Source organism: Pogona vitticeps, chromosome 3, assembly GCF_051106095.1.
Source record: "Pogona vitticeps strain Pit_001003342236 chromosome 3, PviZW2.1, whole genome shotgun sequence".
NCBI classification, from domain to species: Eukaryota; Metazoa; Chordata; class Lepidosauria; order Squamata; family Agamidae; genus Pogona; species Pogona vitticeps.
This window is the reverse complement of record NC_135785.1, coordinates 145,206,312-145,231,178: the sequence shown is the minus strand read 5'-3', so window position 1 is coordinate 145,231,178 and position 24,867 is coordinate 145,206,312. Positions and strand designations below refer to the sequence as shown.

Genomic DNA, 24,867 nt, shown 5'->3' with positions numbered 1-24,867 from the left:
CCACTAATTTTTGTTTTGGAGGGTTGAGTCATGGGACCATCAGTTACTGAATAATGCAAATATTAGCTTCTGAGCTTTGCATCTATTACACCTCTAAGCTTTGTGTTACATATCTCCATTTGCAGTGTTTTAATTTAAATGTTTTACAATATTTTATACAGTACAGATGATTTTAGATACGTAACCATAGTCTCTCGTGACTGAAGGATGCCTATGATTGTATAAGCACCTGTGTTTGTACTGGTGAACATTTAAAAATGCATCAACTGAATGACCACTAGATTTCTGTTCATGTATTCTGCACTGGAATTCTGCTTATACTGGCTACTGTGCCATTTGTTTAGAACTGCAAGTTGTTAAATAAGAATTATAGCTTAAAAATCAGAATGAGATTTATTCTTAAAAGGTACTTATTTTGGCCATCTAGACATTTAGATGGTTTCTAATTTCTTCAATGGATCTAACTTCACACCATACAGACATCTTACTTGAAATGTTCTTTGCCACAGAGAGATAAATATACATATACAACTGTACTTCAATGCCTTCTCCTCTGTGGCTAATATCAACTTAAAAGATTGAACTACAGAATGAAATGTTTTAAGCCCCTCTTCTCAAGTGTCACCTCTGATACAAATCCTCCAACCATTTCCATTTAGGAAATGCAAGACTTCATAGTCTCTGTGAGTTATACATGTGTATATTTCTGCGCCTGCAAGAAACTCATCATAACATTCTGGAGCTTAAAGAGAAAGCCTATAGAATAAACCCCCTACTGCACTTGTTCCTGCACCTAGTGGTTATCCATTTCATTTAGCTGCTGCTGAGAGTATTCAAAGAAACATGCACTAAGAGCTATTTTGTTGGTTTGTCCTTTCAAAAACCTGTTGTTTTAAAAAATGGAATGAAATTGTTACTGATTGCTAGTGAAATGGCTAGTTTTTGTCATTCTGAGGCTCCCCTGCCTTTGTAATAGTAAGGCCTTTCCATTAGTGTTTGTCTTTCTAAGGCTTTCCTATCTTTTATGTCTCTTTTAGGCCTGTTTAAAAAGTGCATTTCATGTGGTAACAAGATCCCCCACAACGATGGATATTCTAAGACATAAGCACTTATGTAAATAAAGCAAATAAATAAGTGCTTATGCTGCATTATTTATTTATTTATTCAACTTATATGCCGCCCACTCTACCATTAGGCACCAGACACAAACTTGTCACCATTGCCACAAGTTCATGAAGGTTGTGATTAGAGATGGGGGTACTTGTATTCGTATCCATGCAGGGAGACTTGTTTTCCTTCCTCCTGCCTGGAGTGACCAGCTGAGTGGGAAGCGAGTGGTGCTCCAGGCGCAATTGGAAGGATGAGCGGGGTTGCCGCCACAGCAGAATGTGTGAGTGGACGGGCTGGCCCTAGGAGCCGGACTCTCATTAAGTCGAGCTGTGTGCGGATATATGTACTTATATACCATTACGAATACCCCTATCCCCAGTTGCATTTAAATTTCACCTGTGGGATAAATTGCTTCACTGTCTCAGTAAGCACCCTTGGTTCCATCAGTGTCTATTTGTAAGACACCCTTCAAGCAAATCATCAACCAACCTCCAATTGGAACCCACTGCCGAGATTCAAGATTTTCAGAAATTAACCGAGGCTGTAAAAGGTTCCCCTTGACAATTTTTGTCCAGTCGTGTTCGACTCCAGGGGGCGGTGCTCATCCCCGTTTCCAAACCATAGAGCCAGTGTTTGTCCAAAGACAATCTTCCATGGTCACATGGCCAGTGCGACTTAGACACGGAACGCTGTTACCTTCCCACCAAGGTGGTCCCTATTTATCTACTTGCATTTGCATGCTTTCGAACTGCTAGGTTGGTGGGAGCTGGGACAAGCGACGGGCACTCACTCCGTTGTGTGGATTCGATCTTACGACTGCTTGGTCTTCTGACCCTGCAGCACAGGCTTCTGCGGTTTAGCCAGCAGCGCCACCACGTCCTATCCCAGAGGCTGAGATGGTGCAATTACCATCTCTTGATATTGGCAGCATCCTACAGACCTTAAGGGCACTGTCAGCCCCAAATTCTAATTCTTAGAGGGTGACATTGGCATTGGTTTCAAAGAAAAGAAATCCATAAAGAACAGCCAACAGCCTCAAAGACATTTCAAGAACCACAGTTAACCAGATCACCTCCCCCCAGTTTAGATAAGGAACAAGATGAATTTGTGTGCTTTGATTCAGGTTCAGAGGATGAGATGTCCGAAATTTATCCACTATCTCCAATGTTTAGTCAATCTCCAGAGCAGAGTCAGTTTACCCAACAAACATTGAGTGCGTTTTCTCCACTACAGGGAAGTTTACAACCAGAAACCCCCTTGCAGGTCAGGGCTGATCACAAGTAATCTCCAGAGTCTGTTTTAATGGTATGAGAGATAAATGCTCCCCATTGAAAGAGCCTCCACAAAACCCATCAGCTGCAGGAAGAGGCCATGTCAGACTCAAGAGGTCCTCCACAATATTACTATAGTGTGACATCCCAATTCTATCCAGGGCCATACCCAGGACCAGAATGGCATTTTCCTCCAACATTCTTTGATTTCCCTGGAATGCACAAAGAGAAACATCCTGATTGTCTCAGGGGTATGGTGTTGTATCCCCCTATGCCCGATTGGCATGGAAGCTGGGCATTGAAATTGCTGGAAACTCCATACCGAAAACAGTGGAGCAGGAGCACTCAGAATTGAGTATGGAGCCACAAACACCTGGCTCCTAAGTTGACAGTTCCTCAGAAATAGGAATGGTCAGTTTCAAAGTCTCCATCTGATGCAGAATCTTGACTGATGTTGAAATCTCCTGTGTATTCTGGCTTGCATAAGAGCATTCAGCAATTGACACATGCTTGAAGAGATGTCTTTACATTGAGGGCTTCAGAACTGACACAGTCTGTTTTGCTATCTCCATCATTTTCCGACTAGTCTGCCAGGTCAGTTACCCATAAACATAGTTGGCAACATACACCTAGGTCACTGCTCTGGTCATCCAAGCAGTGTTGACATTGATGGTCAGTTATGTCCCAAGAACCATCTTCACTGTTGGCTTCAGAATCAAAGAAACTTAAAAAAGAGAAAAAAGACTCCTTTCCTCCCTGTCCTCTGTCCCTCTCGTCTGGCTCAGAGTCTGAGCTGACGAAAGACTTTTGCAAATCATGGCCTATCAAAGCAACATATGGCCCATGGGGATGCCACTCAAGACCTCCAAGCCAAGTCACAAGCACAGGTACTTTTCCAAACCAACAAAACCTGCAGAAAATGTCCACTTACTAGTGCTTTTTCTGCATCTGGGAAGCATTCCAGGACATCAAAGTGTACTATGGAAAAAGAACACTCAAGACTCAGTGAGGATTCTCATTCCACTGTCTCTAACTCTCCATCTTTACTAGTTACCATCCCTGAGTCCAATGTGGGAGATGTAAACCCTCCCTTGCCATCTGAGGACTTCCATTCTTATTCTGATTTAATACTAAGAAGGGTGAAACCTCTACAGTTGGTAGCTCAAAGCCCACATTACACAAACCTGATCTAGTTTATATTCAGGTAAATAAGGATACTACAACTCTTGTTTATGTTAACATGTTATCATCTTTGCTCAGTTTGGTCTAGGAATCATGGAATAAACCATTTACCTCACAGCCTGCCTCAAGACACTTGGAAAAATAGAAAATCTCCAATAAAGACACTACATTTCTTCTCAAGCATCCACAACCAAATTCATTTATTTTGGAGGCCTCTGAAACCAGGGCAAAAGGATGTCACAGCCTCATAAGAAATAATAGAGATGGCCATGAAATGGTTATGTTGGACAGAAGAACGTATTCTACCGTGTCATTGGGCATTCACATCGCCAGTTACCAAGGAGCTATGGGGTCTTACCATTACTTCCTTTGGGATAAAATCCAGCCATTGTTAGACAGTATCTCAGAGGATAAGTGAATCCTAACTCTCTCATTCTGTGCCCTTGTCACATAGCAAATACATACATTATATCATGCAACTGACTGTGCTGAAAAATTTTATTTGCAGAAGTGGCCGTCACTTCTGCAAATAAAATCCCTGGTTCAATTGAGGATTTGAGGACCAGAATAGAAGAGCTATACTTCAACAGAGAAGTTCTGTTTAATCAAAAAATGGATGATATTATAGACAGTTTATACAAGAAGAGAAACACCACCAAAAGAATAGGCTTTTATCCCCAATACCAATAGTGACAGTACAGATCTTACTGGAGAAGGCTATATCTGTACCCCTTTTCTAGATTTCAGTTGGACTGACAGAAGCCTTTACTGTCATCATCTTCATACTACTACAGAAAACAATCATAATGCTAGAAATACAACTGACTAATCACCACCAAATGGCACAAAAAGCAGAATCTTTGTCTACAAACCAAGATCTTCATGTCATGGATCCTCTTTCTGCAGGACATCATACTCTTTTTATCATCGCTCTTCTCAACCTGATGCACTGTTACCAGCAAGGAACAGGTTTTAACCATCATTGAATAAGACTATGCCATAGAATTTACATCTCTCTCCCCGTAAGACCTACAATACCATCTCAAGTACTTGAGGATGAAGTATCCTGCTATTTTAAAGTCCCAAAGAAGGATGGAGAACTGAGAATTACTTTTGATCTGAGATGTAAATTCTTACATAAACACCAAAAAGCCTGGTATCTGGCCTCTTTCAATATACTGACAGAGACCAACTGCAAGATCTTGGCTGTGAATTCTGAGTTAGGACTAGAACTCTGGTGGTCGGGCAAAGTACCCAATTTAACTATGGAAAGTTCATTCAAACATCTCATGCCCAAGGTTCAGGTAATAACTGATGCAAGACTCACAGGTTGAGTCACCCACTACATGAATTGGCACGTCTATAGCCTGGTGGTCCAACAAAGAAAGATGGATGCACATAAATAAAATAGTAGTGCTTACAATAATGAAGGCTTCAAGACTTTTGGTTCTGATTTAAGGAAAAGTAGTCCAAGTGGCCAGTGACAACATCACTATGATGTACTATACATACAGACATGGCAGAAGACACTCGATGTCTCTTTTGCTCATCACAGTCCACTTCTGAGAATGGTGTCTCATGTGTCACATCTTCCTGATGGTTATCTGTGTGCCAGGAGAGAAGCAAATAACAGACAACTTAAGAACATTCTGCTAGAGCGGTGGCTCAGGATAACAAAATAGCCTTAGACTTCTTCAGAAAAATCTGCAGTTGGTGAGGTTAACTTTGCCACTCAGAATCAGAGTGATTGCTCTTGAGGCGGTTGGGGTCACTGTTTGCTACGGATGTTTTTGTGGTTTGGTGGTTGAAATAGATTTCTACCTCTCCATCAATACCCCTGCTATACATGGTAGTAGTGTAGCTTCAACAAGAGAGGTCCAACACTGTTCTGATAGCTGCATGGTTGTCACACCAAACCTGCTTTGTGACATTAAAACATACGGCATGAGGGCATTCTCCAACCGCCAGTGTTCCCTTACCCTCAGAACAGAAGGACAATTCACCATCCAGATTTAGCCAGGCTGAGGCTGACAGTATGTATTCTTCAGCGTTAGTAAGGATCATGCATAAATCTAGGAAACCTTCCACTACACAGAGTTATATATACAAATGGACAAGGTTTTCTTCTTTCACCCTTTCAGTAGGAAAATCTGATCTTCCACCTTCATTGCATATGATGCTACATTTTCTGTTAACACCTTTAGAAGAGTGGTCTGTCCAATTCCTCCATAATGATATGTCTGTCTGCTATAGTGAGAAAAGTGTCCCCTGGCTCCAAAGCATCTCAGTATTTCAAGAACCTGACTCTGAAAAAGCTTCTCTAGAGTTTTCATGTCTTCCCAGACATATGGGCTCCACCTCAACAGTGGTTGTTTTCACTGGTTTCTAATCAACTAATGAAACACTCTTTGAACTAATAGCTACAGTAGACCCAAGACTACATATGTATTACATCAGCACAATAAGCAAGTGAATTGTGTGCCCTTGCATGACTTCTTGCCATTCAACAGGGCTAAAGTTACCATTTTTCCTGATATGACTTTCTGGTCCAAAGTGGTTTCTGATTTTCACCTCAGCGAACCTCTTTGCTCCCAGCCTTCTTTCCTTCCCCTGCTACAGAGCTGGAAAAGGCACTTCACATGTTGGATGTTGGTTGAGCCCTAGCATCCTATTCTTCAAGTACTAAAGCACCTCTTGAAAACTAACAGACTGTTTGTTAGATATCAGCACTCCAGGATAGAGGCTCAAATTATACCCCAACATCTATCTAAGTGGGTAGTAAATACAATCAAGCTTTCCTACTAGCTAAAGAGACCACTCCCTGAATCTCTAAAAGAACATTCTACTATAGCTGTTGCTGCCTTAAGAGTTCTTAAAGAGATCCAGCTAAAAGACATTTGCAAACCTGCAACATGGTCTCAACCCTCAAAGTTCATCAAACATTTACAGATTGGATATCAAGGCGAAACCTGATGCTGCATTTGGGGGAGAGCAATTTCATCTTTGTTGTTTTGACATCCTATCAGCTTGAGAGTCATCCACATGTGTGATTCACAGACGCCACAAAGAAAGAGGACAGGTTGCTCACCTGTAATTGTAGTTCTTTGAGGGGTTATATGTGAATTCAGATAACCCACTCATCCTCCTCTCTGTCCACCATGCTTCATTGTTTCTCGTACAGTGGTGGATAGATGGAACTGAGGGATAACCACTAGGCACCGGGACATGTGCCGTAGAGGGGGCTATTCCAATGGTTCTCTTTTTCCCCCTTTTTTCTTTTATTATAACACAAACATACAAGACAAACAAAAACATACATGCAGGGAGGTAATTTCTATATATCCATCTAGTACATAATTCTGACTACATAAACCATATTACCCTACTAACATATTTAGACCATTATTAAGATCAAAACGTGACTTCCTAAATTTATAATGATTAAAATACAAACATTATCTAAAATATAAATTTAGACCTATATTGATCTTACATTCAAACAATTCTATTGTTACATTTAACACAAGACATTCTAGTTTAAGATTTTTATGTGCTTATCTATTATCCATAAATGTGAAAGTCAACAATTACTAACACTATATCATAGTATAATTGTATCCCAGCATCCTTATTATATCCAATTATGTGTCAAAATAGTGCTTACAAATCAACAAAAATCAATATTTTAAAAAGAAAAAAGATATCTATATATAAAACCTTAACTACATAGTCATATTATGATTCATATATTACTTAATGTCTTTATATCTGTCTTGTCAACAACTAACAATTATATTCAACATGAGTATTCTAATTTAAAAGTTATATGCACTTATCAACCATTTAAATCATTCAGCAAGTAACTTTCCAATTTTTTATTATATTTCTCAGCTCCATGTATAGACCAGGGATCCCAAATTGCTTATAGCATTATAGACCTAGAATTAATTTCTTGCATCCTTTTTACCAGTTTTGAAGTGCCATCTCTAAAATCTCTTTAAGCCATTTTCTCTCCGATTTACTACATTTATCCCTCTATCAATCATATTCTGCCTTTGAAGCCAATCAGTATGTAGTTTGTAATCAACATTTTGTTGCCCTTCCAGCTTTGCCTTTCCACTTCCTTGCTTTGAGTGTTCTCCCATCAAATTAATGTCTATTTTTGGAGTAATCTTCTCCTTTATATGCATCCCTCATTCATCCACCTGACCCTCCTTCTCACCATACAAATTCATTATTCTGGCCTCTTTTTTGGGGGTTTTACCCTCCTTCCTAACAACAGATAAAGTCATTCTCTCTGGTGCTGCCTCTGCTTCGATAGGCTGGTCTGGTATCTACAGATCCTTTTCTTTTCCGTTCCATCCTGAGAACAACGCCTTAACTTCAGAGATCTGGGCCGTCATGTAATTACCAATGTTCATTTTGAGCTACTGTAAAGCGTTCTTAACGTAGTTCTCCATTGTTGAGTTGGGCAGCGTACTCTCTGGTTCCTGGATATGAATCTCATGTACAGAAACGTTTTCTGTCGCAGAGAATTACACTGTCTTCTTTAAAATCAGCCTCTTAAGTTTAATTTATACTTGCTGAGGCTGTGTTAGGGTCAGTTAGTCCCTGTTCATGCAATCAGACATAAATCTTCATGCCTCCCCACTCCTGGCAGCTTACTGACCGTTATGGTGCCTCATTCAAGTCAGTTGCTCGATAGGAAGGAAACTCTTCCAAAGACAAACCGCTGTCTGAAATTTGGAGGTTCCAAGTTCTACTTGCTGCAAGCCCACTCTTTTTTGGAAAACTTGCCCCCCGTTACCTGGGGGGGGGGTCTGCTGACTCGGAGTAAGCACAGAGGTTCCCAGAGCTCTAGGATTCCCCTGTTCTCGCCGCCATTGCGCCACCCCTTCTCCTAATGGTTCTCTTTAAGTTCTAGAATATTCCAGTGGGTTTTGCGCAGGTGCAGAAACACCCTTATGTGTGAATTTGAAGATAACCATTTAAAGAGCTACACCTACAAGTAAATCACCTGTCCATATCAGAAGATTTGAAAATTGATTTCTTACATCAGTTGTAGTTTGCTCCTTAGAAACATTTTTCACATCAAAAATGACAAAAGAAGTCCAGTAGTTTCACTGAAATCCTTAATAATAATAATGTACTTGCTTACAGAGCGACGGTTGGTTTGGGAAGGTATGTGAAAAGCATGTAGTGTTAAAAAATTATGTATAGTTTTCTGCTGGATTCAAAAGTCATGTGTTAGAAATGAAACATTGTAGAGAATAAAATAAAAGTGGGATTCCTCATTTTACTAACAAATAAGCTAACATGCTTTTTTACTTGTTTTGGTCCTTAGAATATGCTGCAAGAAACTCACAGTTATTAATTTGTTGAACACTGAGATACCAAATATAATTGCTTCTTAAAGAACTGAGAGTATTTTGTCATTTCATGTTTTGAGATGGTAGAAAAACTACTGATGTTTTCCAGGATTCTTCAATTGCTCCTTTGCCTAGTATTCAAATATTTGACAATACTTAACATGTTATATTGGATTTGTGGATATATGCACAGGGTTTATGAACTTCAAGCATTATGTCTTTCTTGAGTTAAACTTTATGCCTTCAGGAGAGAATATGAAATAATATGAAAATGCTTCAGGTTATGTTCTAATATTTCAGCGGTGTGTTATTCTGCTTGTGTTTATATTTCTAGGCAACTGTATCATTCATTATCTTGCCCTGATAATGTCTAATGTAATAAGATGTTTTGGAAGGTTGTTGAGCATTCAGAATTCAGTACAGTTTGAGTAGGATTGCCAGTACCTTTGATATCAGCAAATATTTAAAGTTGTTGAAACTGCCATTTTATATGTTTCAGGATGGCTTTGTGGTTCGAATATTTGCAACAAGCACTGAACCAGTGCTGCAGCAAGAACTGCAACTTAAGCTTGCCAGAAAATGCTTACATGCTTGCGGTATTTCATTATTTGATCTGGAGAAAGACTTGCACATTATCAGTAAGAAAACACTTGTCTATTGTTCATTCCAGTTTTAGAAAATCATAGAAAATTTAACGTAATAGAAAACAGCATGAAAAATATTCATAGCATTCATCACAAAGAAACATCCCAGAATAAAAAGAACTTAAACAGATGGCAGCAGAGGCCAGATTTTTTTTTTGGAGGGGGGGGATAGAATTTGCATGGTACACATTTTCGCATTCATTCATATTTGCTGTCTATGGGCAGATAGCAGATTTCCCATTTACACAATCAATTTCTATATCCAATGAATTACTATTTTAACAGCTAATCATCTGTCTGTTCCAGTTCAATATTCTAGTGATTATAGGTGCATTTATTTAAATAACAATGCTAGAAGAGTACATCTTGAGCTTTCACTTTTTCTGCCCTTGTTAAGGTATGCCCAGATGAAAGGGACATAGGTTTCCTGTACCTTTAATAAGTGTTTATAGAAGGAAATTTCAGCAAGTCCAGCTTTTAATGTAATCTACACTTGCACAAATGTCCTCTTCTACACAAGTATTAAGCATACAGGAACCCTGGCCTCCTAGCCCTATAGTTATTCTTGTAATTTTAATTTGAAACTGCAAGGCACTTAATTTTTTGCAAGACATTGTGCATTTGAATTGATTTCATCTGTGCTGTGTTTGTACTTGACATTGAAACCACTTCTGTTTTGGAGAACATTGATGGCTAATCCAACATTGTGTTCCCAGGTACAGGGTTTGATGAGGAGTCAGCTGTTCTTGGTGCAGGAAGAGAATTTGCACTTATGAAAACAGCTAGTGGAAAGGTATTGGAAACATTCTTCTAACCAATAACAGACTTTTGCAGTAGGAAAAAGTCCTTTTGACTTTACAGTCATGCTGTTTGGAATCTGAGAATAATTTCACTGTGTCGGACGATTTTGTTTAATTTTTCTTAGACATTTTCTTATACAGAATTCAGCTGCAGAAGCTTCAGTCTGTAAAGGAAGATTGCCAGAGTGGAGGGGGCTTTTTATACATGATAAAAAGGTATAAATGTAAGAAATGAAGACACAGCCCACCAGAGTCTTCTGCTGCAGACTGTTGCTTCCAGAGCTATTTATGAAAAAAAGAAAATGCTAGGCAAAGGTACATGTATCTGAGTGTGGATTGCAACCCTGTGATTCTCTGTTCTCTGATTGCTTTCATTTTGTGAAATTCTTTCTGTAGGTTTAACATTTGACTAGGTACGAGAGAGCCACTTAGGTATCAAATAAATGTAGCTCAATGCTTTCCTAATTGTTTATTGCATGTTTAAAATTTTAAATTTAACTTAAAATCAAAGCATCTGCTTATGGTTGTATTGAGATAATTTTAATGCTAATTGTTTTGCATCTGTATTATATTTATCCCAAGTCTTTCCTGTTTCCTTTCCTCACCACAGATTTATTACACTGGTAAATATCAGAGCCTTGGAATCAAACAAGGTGGTCCTTCAGCAGGGAAGTGGGTAGAACTGCCAATCACCAAATCTCCAAAGATTGTTCAGTTCTCAGTTGGGCATGATGGCTCACATGCCTTACTTGTTGCCGAAGATGGAAGTGTGTTTTTCACAGGCTCAGCAAGTAAAGGGGAAGATGGGGAATCAAGTATGTTTGGCTACTTTTGTGATGGTTATATGTTTGTGATGTCTGTGGTGAACTAAAATTAGAGACACATTCTATAACCTTGAACGAAATGGAGATACCAACTGGTGATCTTGTTCTTTGTGCAAGGTTTACCACTACCCCTTTTTTTGTGGTAACAGTATTTTGATTTATAATTTCAAAATGTAATATAATTCATTTATAAATCAACTGTCTAATATTAGGTGGACCTTTATAGTCTAATAATACAATAACACACAGTCAAACATACAGTCATGTTATCCTACTCGTACCAGTATGGACAAAATATGTTCATATGCTTTATTCTTATCAGCAATATTAGAAGCACACCTAATTTTGAATTTAAATATGTAGGAATATAAAATAAGGATAATGAATATCTGTTATCTATTTTCTTGTTGCTCTTTGTTTTATTGCAGCTTTAATTCTTCTGCAATATCTAAAATAGAAATCAGTCACTTTTTTTCTATATTTGAACGGTCCTAATGCTCAAGTACATTTCCTAAATAGAGTTATCATCTCAGTTTTAAAGCTACATTTTCTTTTTCTTTTTCTTTTTAAGCTAAAAGCAGGAGGCAGTCTAAGCCTTATAAGCCCAAAAAAATTATCAAAATGGAAGGCAAGATTGTGGTGTATACTGCGTGCAATAATGGGAGTAGTTCTGTCATTTCAAAAGATGGAGAACTGTACATGTTTGGAAAAGATGCAATTTACTCTGACAGCACAAGTAAGCTAATCCTTTGAATTTCTGAAATCAAACAATATAGTTGATTTGATAAAGAATTCTTTATACCATGTGTGGATTCTTATGTAACTGGTCATTAATAAATTTTAGTGGAGCAGACATTCAGATGTATTATTGTCTTACTGTTGTAGTGCAGGCATTTGTGCTGTTGTGTGCAATTGCCTCTCAGTATTAATTGGAAATTATAGGTAATAGTGCTGGCCCATTAAAAAAACTTGTAGTCATAACAGAGTAGGTTTAAGACTAACCAAAATGTCACAAACTTTGCTGCATATTTACTTGTACTATCTTACTATTGCTTTGATGCTTACAGTCTCTAATCTTTCTTATCCAATATATGCATATCTTTCATGGCACTATGCTGTATATCTTTAAAACAGAAAGCAGATGTTTGCCACTCAGCTGTATGTTCATTTTACAGGCTTAGTAACAGATTTGAAAGGCCATTTTGCAACTCAAGTAGCCATGGGCAAAGCTCATACCTGTGTACTAATGAAGAATGGAGAGGTTTGGACATTTGGGGTGAATAACAAAGGGCAGTGTGGACGAGACACTGGCTCCATGAGTCAGGGAGGAAAAGGTCAGTGGCTCTTGAGTTCTATTGTTCCCAAGGTTTTCTATGTTGTGGCACACCTGTTTCAAGAAGTATTTGGCCCATGTTGCCCTTTGTACCAGCTAACTTTTGAGTGCTTCTTCATAGTTTTTCCATTCAACATTTCAGATTTTCATGTCTCATTGAGGCTGTTATCATGTGTCATTGAGGCTGTTATTGTATTTTTCAAACAGCAGTTTATTTTCCATTCTGCTGCAGTAGAACCAAATCTTGATTTCATGCCTTCCATCATCAACAGCCTGGGTGCATTGCTGTACATGCTGAGCATTTGCAAACTCCGAGTTCTTGTTTCCAAAATTCAGTTTTTCGCGGTTCATTTGTTATGGTTCTTGGGAGTGACTAGTTTACATTGTTACTTGCCACCCCTCTGGCTGTTTGCGGCTCTCAGTTTAATTATACTAGGATCTTTTTGGCTTCTGAACACACCTTCTGTTTCATTTTTTTCTTCCTTTCTTCCCACAATACACCTGTTTTTGTTAAATTGACGCTTTTAGTTAACATATTTAGTTAACTGTTTCACCAAAATAGTTTGCCTTCTGAGGTCATCATGTGTAACATTTTAGAATGTTTAAAAAATAACTAATAATTACAGAACGAAGCTGTGTCCTTGTGAGTGAGAGAATGGCGATTATAGTAAGGAGAATAACATGGCGTTTTACACATCCATTGGAACAGTTGCTTTCTTTTAATGATTTTGGAAGCACCTGTTGGCTATGCTAGGTGCCTTCAGAAGAGAGCATAGAGAGGGCACTTGGTGGAAGGTGCAGCTTTAACTCATTCAGAATTTCTGGAGAATACAGGACAAGAAAGGGAAGATGTTGGATTCTTGTGACTTCTTTACACTGCTGTATTGTAATGCCACTGGCCTAGAGCATTGGATTAGAATTCTGGAAATGCAAATTTGTGTCCCGTGAGCCATACATTTCACTGGACATTTTGGGGTGGTCACTTTTTGTTACCCTGACCTGCTTCACAGGCTAGAGAGTCACGTATACTGCCTTTAACACATTGCAAGAAACATGAAATAGAAATGCAATGAATGAATGAATGAATGTATAATGACATTTATGTATTGCTACGTCATCCAGATCTTCCCTAGAATACTAGGCCTTCCCCCTGTTTTTTTACAGAACAGTTTTAAGGACTGTTGCTATACTTTTGCAAGTCAGTTTTAAAGTAGTATTTCAGTAAGAGAGCCTCTGATAGCTCAATTCTTTACATGTTTACTCAGAAGGAATTTATCTCATCTTGTGAGGCTTAATCTGTAAATGTGTTTATGATTGCAGCCTAACTGAATTTAGTATTTAGCAAGTCTAAGAAATTTGAAAATCCTTTTAGGTATGTAGTCAACATTTGTTGATGTCGTTCAGATCAAGGGGTAGGTAAATTGAAATACACACTGCTCATTCCCTTTTTTCCTTTGGCCTGTGAGATTAGGAAATGAAATCTTAAAAAAACAATTTTGATCAAGTAATAAATGTCAATTTTGTATGAATTTAGGGGGTTAGAATCCAGTCGTAGTTGTCCAAGATTGCACATATCAAACTGTGCTTTAGTTGTGACTGAAAAGAGATTTTCCAAATTTAGGTACACTGTGTAATTTCTGTATTGCTACAAAGTGTTCTATACTGATGTCTTTCATTATGAAATTGGATACAGGTAATTTTCTATCTTGTGTAGGTTTTGGTGTTGAGAATATGGCAACAGCAATGGATGAAGATTTAGAAGAAGAGCTAGATGAGAAGGATGAAAAATCTATGATGTGTCCGCCAGGCATGCACAAATGGAAGCTGGAACAGTGTATGGTATGCACTGTTTGTGGGGACTGCACAGGTTATGGAGCAAGTTGTGTTAGCAGTGGCCGACCTGACAGGGTACCTGGAGGGTAAGTAAAAATGTAAAATAAGTAGCTGAATATTAATGCTTTAGGTACACCATTGACCTCTTTGAAGTAGTCACTACAACATTTATACAGGAAGTATCTGTATTTATTTTCACAGCATGGTGCAATGGATTGTAAGTAATAGAACTGTTGGAGTAAGCTGTCAGAACTGGTGTCAGTAAATTATATCGACTTGACAAACCTGCAGTCCTATACACAGATACTTGGGAATAGGCCACATTGTGCATTTTGGGTTTACTCCTAAGGAGCCAGGAAAAGGCTTTTCTTTTCAGTTTCCTTTTCAAATCTTGTACAGGAAGAAGACTCCTACTTCGAAGGGGAATAGGTAAACACTTGCCATTTTGTTATGCACTCCCCACTCAAGCCCCTCTAGATCTTGCTGTACTAAGTGAGATAGACATCTGGATTCAAAGATATATCTCAGTTTTTTTGCAACTGTGTTTAAAAATTTATTTATTTATTTATTTATTTATTTATTTATTTATTTATTTATTTATTTATTTATTTATTTATTTATGCATCACCCCCTTAGTGGAAGCACTATTGTGGGCAATTTACAGGTTCAAACTTAAAACTGTACAAGACTCCCACGTAATAACATACATTCAAACAATATGGTGATACACAAGTATAAAGTCTAAAATTCATACAAAAAAGAAAGAAAAAAAATACATCATCTTGGAGAACCAGTCGTTGAAGACAGTTTTGAATAATTCCATTTTTACTAATTTCCTGAACATAAGGAAGGAAGGAGCCTGGCATACCTCAGTTGGTAATACAGTACAGTGGTGCCCCGCATAGCGAGGTTAATCCATTCCGGATTAACCCTCGCTATGGGAAACATCGCTCAACGGATCAAGAAAACCCATTGGAACGCATTAAACATCCTTTAATCCGTTTCAAATGGGCCGAAAACTCACCGTTATGCGATGTTTCCCTATGGCCGGCAGCCATTTTCGCGCCCTCCCCTCGCTTAGCGAGGGCGTGAAAATGTGTGCGGCCATTTTGGGGCTTCCGGTGGCCATTTTGGAGCCGCCGAACAGCTGATCCGCGGGTCGCAAAGCGAAGGTCGGTAAGCAAAACGCTTACCAACCTTCGCTATGCGATTTTCGGCCATAGAGGCCATCGCTTTGCGATCGCATTTGCGATCGGAAAACTGTCCTCGCTATGCGGATTCGTTGTTCTACGGTGCGCTCGCTAAGCGAGGCACCACTGTATTTTGATCTGTAAAAAATTCTAGATGTTTATCATGTTTCCACCGTGAGCAGTCTGGGAAACTCTCTCTCATTAGGGGGAGTGACTCTTAGCGCAAAGAGTGGCGTTCGCAGCTTGGGGATCCATCTGGACCCAGCGCTCACCATGGAAACTCAGGTGGCGTTGGTGGTCAGTACCGCCTTTTTTAATCTTCAGTGGACAGCCCAACTGCGTCCCTATCTTGATGTTGGGGCACTCAACACCTTGGTACATGCGCTTGTAATCTTGAAATTAGACCACTGTAATGTGCTCTACATGGGGCTACCTTTGAGGTTGATGCGGAAACTCCGTGGTGCAGAACACGGCGGCCAGACTCTTTAGTGGTGTGAGGAAATATCAGCATATCTCTTCCACTCTGGCCGCTTTGCATTGGCTGCCCATTCGGTTCCGCATTGACTTCAAAGTTTTAATGCTTACGTATAAAGCCCTAAACGGCTTAGGGCCTTGATACTTGGCGGAACGCCTACTCCCACCAAAATCTACTTGTATCACCCAATTGAGTCAGGAGGTGAGGCTAAGGAGCCTGAAGCCGAGGGAGTCCCGGAAGGAAAAAAACATGAAACTGGGCCTTCTCGGCGGTAGCCGAGATTTGTGCAGCCCCTTCACTGGGCATCTTTAAAAACCAACTGAAAACTTGAATGTTTATGCAGGCCTTCTCTCCAGTTAATGCTTGATTTCTTTTTTCCCTTTTTTCATCTTGAATAACTTGCCTATTGATGTTTAAAATTTTTGTTATATTTTATATGTGTTTATATATGTTGGTAGCTGCCTAGAGTGGTCGTTCAACTAGATAGGCGGGGTATAAATGCAATAAATAAATAACTCATTCGTTCATTCATTCATTCAGATTTTGATACTCCCAATTAGCCAGAAAGGCTCCTAAGATGGGGATAACAATCATGTTTACTTACTTATTATTTGTTTAATGTATTTATACCCTGCTTTTCTACTGCAAGTTAGTGCTCAGTGCAGCTTACTAACTTTTTAAATGAATAAAACAGATAAAGCCAAAATTAGCTAAAATTATAGATTCAAACCCATTGTAAAATAATTAAAATTAAATAAATATATCTAAAAATAAATTAAAATCAGCAAAGGATACGATTAAAACAACACAACAGATATTAGGTATCATATATCTAAAAAGATGTGTTTTTATTCCCTTTTTAAAATCAATCACAGTGGGAAAAATTGCAACTTGGAAAGGAGGTACATTCTGTCATCTGGGAGCACACAGAGGAGAAGACCCTCTCCTGTGTGCTTCTAGGTAGGCCTATCTTGATATTTTTAAGAAGGTCCTGTCCTGAAGATCTTAAACTTCAAATGGGGTCACAAAAAGATAGACACCCTTAGATAGACACGCCTCAGGCCATTTAACATTTTAAAAGTTAAGACCAAAACTTGTCAATCAGTGCTGTATCAGGGTCATATATTCACAATATTTTGCATGCATTATCAATGTATTGGCTTCATGACCTACATGTAAAGATTTCAGACCTACTTCAAGGGTGGCACTATGTAGAGTGCTTTGGAGTGGCCAAGGTTTGGGTGACAGTTGCTGAAACAGATTGACTCAGGAAAATAATATTTGGCACACTGGTCAGAGTTGTGCAAAGGCACTGCTTGTCACCACTACCGCTTGGGAATCCAGCAGCAATACAGAGTCAAGGCGCACTCCCAAACTATGAAACTGACCTGTCAGAGGGAGCATAACCCTTCCTAGAACAGATTAACCTCCAGTTCTCAAATCTGAGTTTCAATTGACCAGCAGCACCTCTGCCTTGAGAGGATGCAGTTTCAGTTTGTTCTCACTCATCCAGCCCATTATCAAGGTCAGGCAACATTCAGAGATATTGACTCCTCCATCAGTATTGGAGGACAAGGAGCAATAGGGATGTGTGTCATCAGCACGTTGTTGGTATTTCACTCAAAACCTCTGAATGACCTTTGCCACTGGCTTTATATAAATGTTAAATAAAATAGGGGATTAGGTGAAGTCCTGAGGAAACAGATTCCCAACACTGTCCCTGTGTTAATAGGGATTATTTGTAATCAAATATCTTTGCTTTCTCTAGAATATGTGGCTGTGGTTCTGGTGAGTCTGGTTGTGCTGTATGTGGCTGTTGCAAAGCTTGTGCTAGAGAACTGGACGGTCAGGAAGCGAGACAAAGAGGAATCCTTGATGCTGTAAAAGAAATGATACCATTGGATCTTCTCCTCGGTAAGAATCTAAAAATCGAAATAATGGAAGATTTCTTGTTAGTCTTTCAAAAAAAAAAATCCAAACATTTTAGAATTACCAGCTAGCTACATGAGAAAATAACTCTAAGGTATTCAGAGTTGCAATCATGAACTATATTTAGTCTTCTGTGTTATTTGTTATCCTATGTGGCTGCTGAACTGTGGAGTAGAGTGGTGCCACGCTTAACGATGTTAATTGGTTCCAAAAAACCATCGCTATGGGAAAACATTGTTAAGCGAAACACCATTTCCCATAGGAATGCATTGAAAACCAGTTAATCCGTTCGAATGGGAACGGATTACCGTCCTTAAGCGAAAATCCCCATAGGAAACATCGCTAAGTGAAACAATGTTTCCCCCAAGGGAAAGCCATTCAAAAGCACTGAAGCCGGCTCCAATGCTTTTGAATGGCTTTTCCGACCTCAGTTTTCGCTCATTTTTAAGTGTCTTAAAATGTTTGAAACCTGTTTTAAATGCTTGGAATCGGTAGTGCACCTTGTGAAACCTATGCAAACTTAATTTGGCTTTGTTCTGAGTCTTCGTTAATTTTTGGTGATTTTTTTGTTTTCTCCATTTAAATCCATTGAAGGGACAGTTCAATGGATTTAAATGGGGAAAACAAAAAAATCACCAAAAATTAACGAAGACTCAGAACAAAGCCAAATTAAGTTTGCATAGGTTTCACAAGGTGCACTACCGATTCCAAGCATTTAAAACAAGTTTCAAACATTTTAAGACACTTAAAAATGAGCGAAAACAGAGATTGTTAAGTGAAAATCCCCCATAGAGAACATTGTTAAACGATGCAGAAAATTCCTCCAAGAAACACATTGTTAAGTGAATTCTTCATTAAACGAAGCAATCGCTAAGCAAGGCAGCACTGTACACTTCTTTCAGAGTTGTAATCAGTTTCTATTGATAATTTTAGAAAGGGAGCAAAGCCACATTTTTTAAATTGGCAAATGATGTTTAAATTACTCTGCTGTATTGTTTCTAAATGTACATTTTAATGGTTTCAATATATTTACTTAATTGTATGTCACCTCAATATTATTAGAGCTGGAGGGGAAATCCGATCTGGACAAGGTCCATTTTATGTTATCAGTGGAGGTGGTGGACGTTATGAAACAAGTAGCTATTTTTCTTGGGGCAATTGTTAGGAGAGAAAGTCCTGACCTTGAATGAATGTATTTATTTCACGCTCCCTGTGAATCCAAAAATCTGACAAACTAGCCTATGTTTATTTTATATGCCAGTAAAGGTTTATTATTACAGTTGAACCTCTACTTATGAACATCCCTAGGTACAAATATTTCAAGATACGAACAGCTCCGGCCACAAACTTTTGCCTCCAGCCGGAGCTTCAACATACAAACGGGAAAAGGGCGGGAAATTTAAATTTGCTAACTGTTGGTGGCGAAGAGGCTGCTTTGTAGCTCTTTTGCCCCAACGGTTAGGAAAAGGGAGACTTAGCCTCCCGGGCTTCCAGAGCTGCTGCAATGGTGGGTCTACTCAGGAGGAAGTGCTGACAAGGGTGTGGGTCTACTCATGAGTCAGCGCCGCTGAAGGCCGTGGATGGGACTTGCGGCAGTGATGCAGGAGGAGAAAGGAGAAGCGGCCAGGTGCCAGTGCTTTGGAAGCCCGGGAAGTGGTTGGGCGGCTTCGAACTGGTAAGGTGCTGCTTTTTTGTTTTTAAAAAGTTATTCTGGGTGGGTTTTGGAGGGTAGGTTTGGGCTGGGGGGTATGTTTCTGTGTTGTTTTGGTTTTTGGTGGTTTTTTTGGGGGGGGGCAGTCCCAGTGTGGGATGTGCTCCGTTGTTTATTTTTGGATTTATTTGGGTTTTGGTTGGGGTTTTTTGGCAGTCCCAGCGTGGGACTTGCTCTGTTTATTTTCTTTTTTTGTCTGTGCGCTTTTTTTCTTCGGCTGGAACAGATTAATCGGTTTTCAATGTATTCCCATGGGAAATGGTGCTTCTACTAACACACATTTCTTCTTACGAACACCATTCCAATATGGATTAAGTTTGTAAGTAGAGGTTCCACTGTATTATTATTATTATTATTATTATTATTATTATTATTATTATTATTATCATCATCATCATCATCATCATCATCATCATCATCATCATCATCAAATTTTAATGGTTTTATGGTGCAGTTGATTTACTTCATTTTGTGATTTTTTTAGTTTAAAAGGGTTACTAGTTTTTATGCTTTCAGGAAGTATATAATACACCTTGAGTGCTAATTTTAGTGGAAAGGTGGAATATAAATTTAAATAAGAGTAATTGTGGTAGCAAGAAGAACAAAGTCTACAGATATGTATGCTAACAGCAGTGACAGATAGCATTCTTGAGCAGTCCAGTGGGAAAAAACCCTGACAGAAAATCATTATATGTGAACCAATGTGGCCAGTTACCAATAGTGTCTGTTCCCAAGTTAGGGGCAAAACCTTATAATATCTGTTCGTGGGTGATGAACAACAACCTGCTTAAGCATATAGGTCTCAAGTTTCAAATGACATTTTATACTGCCTTGGCTGTGGAAGTGATCCAGTGTACCCTAATGGAGTTTTGAGGGTTTTTAAAGCAAAGGAACGTTACAAGTAGGAAATCAGTGCTCTAATTTAGGACTGCGAGTACTAGCTCCTTTTTCAAAATAAAGCCAGTCTGGTGTCCTTAAAGTAAATCTACTGCCAAGGTCTAAATTTATAGTGGGGTTTTATATAGGTTAAAGGAAAACAACAGCAGGAAATGTATTCCTGTATTCATGAAATAGTATAATCTAGTCCAGACAAAATACTACATCCCAAGCCTGGTTTAAAAAATTGCTAGGCAAAGAATTGACACCTGTTGGGTGTTTGAAAGGCCAGTTTCCTATTCATTTTGATAGGTCTGATTTGGATCTCTGATAGTTTTGAAGATTAAATGCAATTTTTTTACATAAGAGGAAAGCCAGAGGGAGAATAATCAACCACAATTGAGCAACTGACTATGCAATTGTTGAGGCATACTTTATATGGATTATGAAGTGGTTTGGGTTTGTTAAGAAATGTTTTACAAATACTTCAAGGAGGAAATGGCTTAGTGGGCTTCAATGTGGGAGCATAATTTCTGTGTTTTGAACCTATGTTTTGAGGCCCATTCTCTAAAACATAGAAAAACAAGCCTTGCTGAGGGGAAATCAGCATGGCTTCTGTAAGGGCAATTCTTGCCTTACAGACTTTTTAGAATTCTTTGAAAAGGTCAAATGGCATGTGGATGCAGGTGAACCAGTGGATGTAGTCTATCTGGATTTTCAGAAGGTGTTTGACACGCTCCATCACCAAAGGCTGCTGAGAAAACTCCACAGTCAGGGGTAAGAGGGCATGTCCTCTTATGGACTGAGAATTGGTTGAGAACCAGGAAACAGAGAGTAGGTGTCAATGGGCAATTTTGACAATGGAGAGACGTGAATAGTGGTGTAACCCAAGGATCTGTCCTGGGACCGGTGTTTTTCAACTTGTTCATAAATGACCTGGAGATAGGAATAAGCAGTGAGGTGGCCAAGTTTGCAGATGACATAAAATTTTCTGGGTGGTGAAGACCAGAAGACATTTCGAAAAGCTCCAGAAGGATCTCTCCAAACTGGGAGAATGGGCGGCAAAATGGCAAACGTGTTTCAGTATAGAAAATTGTAAAGTACAATATAGGAAATGCACATTGGGGCAAAAAATCAAAACTTTAGTTATCAGCTTATGGGTTCTGAGCTGTCCATGATGGATCAGAAAAGAAATATTGGTGTGCTGGTGGACAGCTCGATGAAAAGGTCAACCCAGTGTGCGATGGCAATGAAGAAGGCCAGTTCCATGCTAGGTATCATTTAAAAGGGGATTGAAAACTAGAAAAGGTGCAGAAGAGAGTGACAAAAATGATGACTGAACTGGGGTACCTCCCTTATGAGGAAAGGCTACAGCGTTTGGGGCTCTTTAGTCTAGAGAAAAGGCGCCTGAGGGGGGGAGACATGATTGAGATGTATAAAATTACGCGGGGGATGAATAAAGTGGACAGAGAAGCTCTTTTCCCTCTCACACAGTATTAGAACCAGGGGATATCCACTCCAATAGAGTGTTGGGAGAGTGAGAACAGACAAAAGAAAATATCTCTTTACCCAGCGTGTTGTTAGTCTGTGGAACTCCTTGTCACAGGATGTTGTGATGGCATTTGGCCTAGATGGCTTTAAAAGGGGATTGGACAGATTTCTGGAGGAGAAGTCCATTGCAGGTTACAAGCCATGATGGGGATTGATAATCTCCAGGCTTAAAAGGAAGGGACCTCTAAATGCCAGATGCAGGGGAGGGGTATCAGGATATAGGTATCTCATTTCATGTGCTCCCAGAGACATCTGGTGGGGCCACTGTGAGATACAGGAAGCTGGATTAGATGGGCCCTTGGCCTGATCAAGCAGGGCTCTTCTTACGTTCTTAAAACTATTTTACAGTTCAAGGCTGAGGAACAGTAGGACTTTCATATCCGCAGAATCAGTATCTGCTGATTTACATCCATGGTCTGAAAATATTAGAAATATTATGAGCAAAATTCCCAGAAATATATGCTTCTCCTTCGTGGCCTCTGTGAATACACACTATAGTCAACCCTCGACTTACAAACTTAATCCATTCCGGAAGGACGTTTGTAAGTGGAAAAGTTCGTAAGTCAAATCTGCATTTCCCATAGGAATGCATTGAAAACCAATTAATCTGTTCCAGCTGTTTTTGGTTCTGAGGTCAACGGGCGGTTTGTAACTCAAATCATTAGTTCCCATAGGAACTAATGTGAAGCCAGTTAATCCGTTCCTACCACTAGGGGCAGAATTTTTTTTCCTTTTTTTCCTTTTAAACTAATATGACTTAGGTTAAAAAAAGGAAAGAAAAGAGGGAGGGAAGGAGGAACAGACACCTTTTCAACAGATCACCTTGAAAAGCACCTTTTCAATCAAGACAATACAAGCAGCTTTTGGAGAAAAGGGGGACAGGACAGCAAAGGAGGGAGGGAACACCTTTTAAAAATAAAAAAAATAAAAAAAATATTAAAAGCCAAAAAATAAAAATACAGTCCGTACAGCACTGTACCAGGCAATACCAGGCAGTCTGAAGACTGTCTCCAAATCCACTCTCAAAACGCTGGGAAGAGCGAGGAAGCAGACAGGCACCCTCTTCACTGGCCAAGTTAACTGAAAGTTCAAATTTAGCGCTTTCTCCACCTCCCATGTGTTTTTTCGGTTCGTAACTCAAATCTAAGTTTGCAAGTCGAGTCAATATTTTTCTATCAGAGTGGTTTGTAAGTCGAAATGTTTGTAACTAGGGCCGTTTGTAAGTTGAGGGTTGACTGTAATGGGTTAATCTGTGTTCCATCAGAGCAGTCTCAGAAACTTTCACAGGTTTAAGCACTTAATGCTGGGACTTCCCCTACATTGGCTATATAACTCTGTCCCGGGCACCCAGTGCCTCAGTTCTTTTTTTCTAACGCCGCTGTAGCAGCAGCTTCATTCAGAACTTTGCAAGTAAAAAAACCTGTTCTATCTTTATCTTTTCTTTCTTTGACCTCCCCTTGTTCTTTCTTCTGTAACAACTTGTTTCTTCTGCCTGCAGGAAGAGCACCAGCCCGTGTTTGGTACTCTTTGTAAAAAGTTTACAAAGCCTTTACAAAGCAGGTTTTGGAGCCCTCAGGGCTTTTCTCTTAAAGAAATAAGGTCTCTTTTACCTTCTTAACAAGGCAACCCACAGGCTCAAGACCAACAGCTATCCACCTCTTTGCATTCTTCCTCTTCATGTCAAAAAAGAAGAGGACAGCATCTGAGCTAAGTCTGCAGAGAGCTGGGCGCTGTAGTCGGAGATATCCCGGCAACATACGGTAGCCCTAGCTTTGCCCTTGGAATAAGAAAGGGCCCCCTGCAGCTCCTGTCGCTGTCCCCGCTTGTCAGTGATTCTCCTGACAGGGGTAAAAGTCTCTGTGGAGGTTGAGGTGGAACAGCCCTCCTTCATGGGCTCGTTCATACAGCTACTAACTGGAGAGAGCCGGGTGCCATGGCTGAAGATGTTCTGGCAACATATCGTAAGCCTTGGCTTTGCCTTTGAGGAAAGAAAGGGCCCCTTGCAGCTCCCACTGCCAGCCCCACCTGTCAGTGATATTCCTGACTGGGGTAACACCTTTTTTGGTGGTTTGACATAAAACAGCCCTCATTTATTAATGGGCTTGTTCACACAGCTGCTATTTCCGGAGGCAGATGGGTACCAAAGCCAGAGCTTTCTGGCAACATTTGGCAGCCTAGCTTTGCCTTTAGAAAAAAAGGGGGGCCTATAGCTCCCACTGCCAGCCCCACTAATCAGTGATATGGCTGACTGGGCTAACACCTTTTTGGTGGTTAATAATTTGGCACAAAACAGCCCTCATTTATCAATTGACTTGTTCACACAGCCTGTGGTCCCACCTCAGCCGCTGGCGCCAGTGTAGCCTCATAGGGAAAGGACTCATAGGAGTCAACCCAACCTGTCAGGTAGACCTGAGTAATTTTCCTCAGGAGGGTCCTATCACGCTGACATGTTCATGCAGGACCAATCCCTTTTATTTGGTATAGGAACGATGAGCTTTTTCTGCCATCCCACTCCACCTGGCACTGAGCCACGGGCTAAGGAGCACTTTGTGCCTCCACCTATGCTTCGAAGGAGTAATGCTCCCTGAAATTCAGCTCCGGCAGCAAATTATCCACAGGTTCGATCGAACCCTTGTTTACCCATTCATCGTTCTCCGTCCTGGCAACTATGTTGAGACTGACCTTGGTCAGGCTCATGCTAAGAAAGACTTCTCTCCTAATCGACAGAAGGACTTTCCTTATTCAGGTTGGGACTCACAAGGGTCAGAA

The 24,867-nt window shown here is 39.8% G+C and overlaps 1 protein-coding gene across 31 annotated transcripts in view; it reads left to right on the top strand.

The window, feature by feature from the left end:
- The window catches only part of MYCBP2 (MYC binding protein 2), a 251,648-nt gene that overhangs the window by 46,017 nt on the left and 180,764 nt on the right, over positions 1–24,867 (top strand). For all 31 annotated transcript variants that reach the window (XM_078390789.1, XM_078390788.1, XM_078390804.1 and 28 more), the window contains exons 10-16: positions 9,432–9,570; positions 10,293–10,369; positions 10,987–11,191; positions 11,772–11,936; positions 12,376–12,534; positions 14,248–14,452; positions 17,800–17,945. In XM_078390789.1, the coding sequence (XP_078246915.1) occupies positions 9,432–9,570; positions 10,293–10,369; positions 10,987–11,191; positions 11,772–11,936; positions 12,376–12,534; positions 14,248–14,452; positions 17,800–17,945 (1,096 nt within the window). The remainder of the gene's footprint in view (positions 1–9,431; positions 9,571–10,292; positions 10,370–10,986; positions 11,192–11,771; positions 11,937–12,375; positions 12,535–14,247; positions 14,453–17,799; positions 17,946–24,867) is intronic.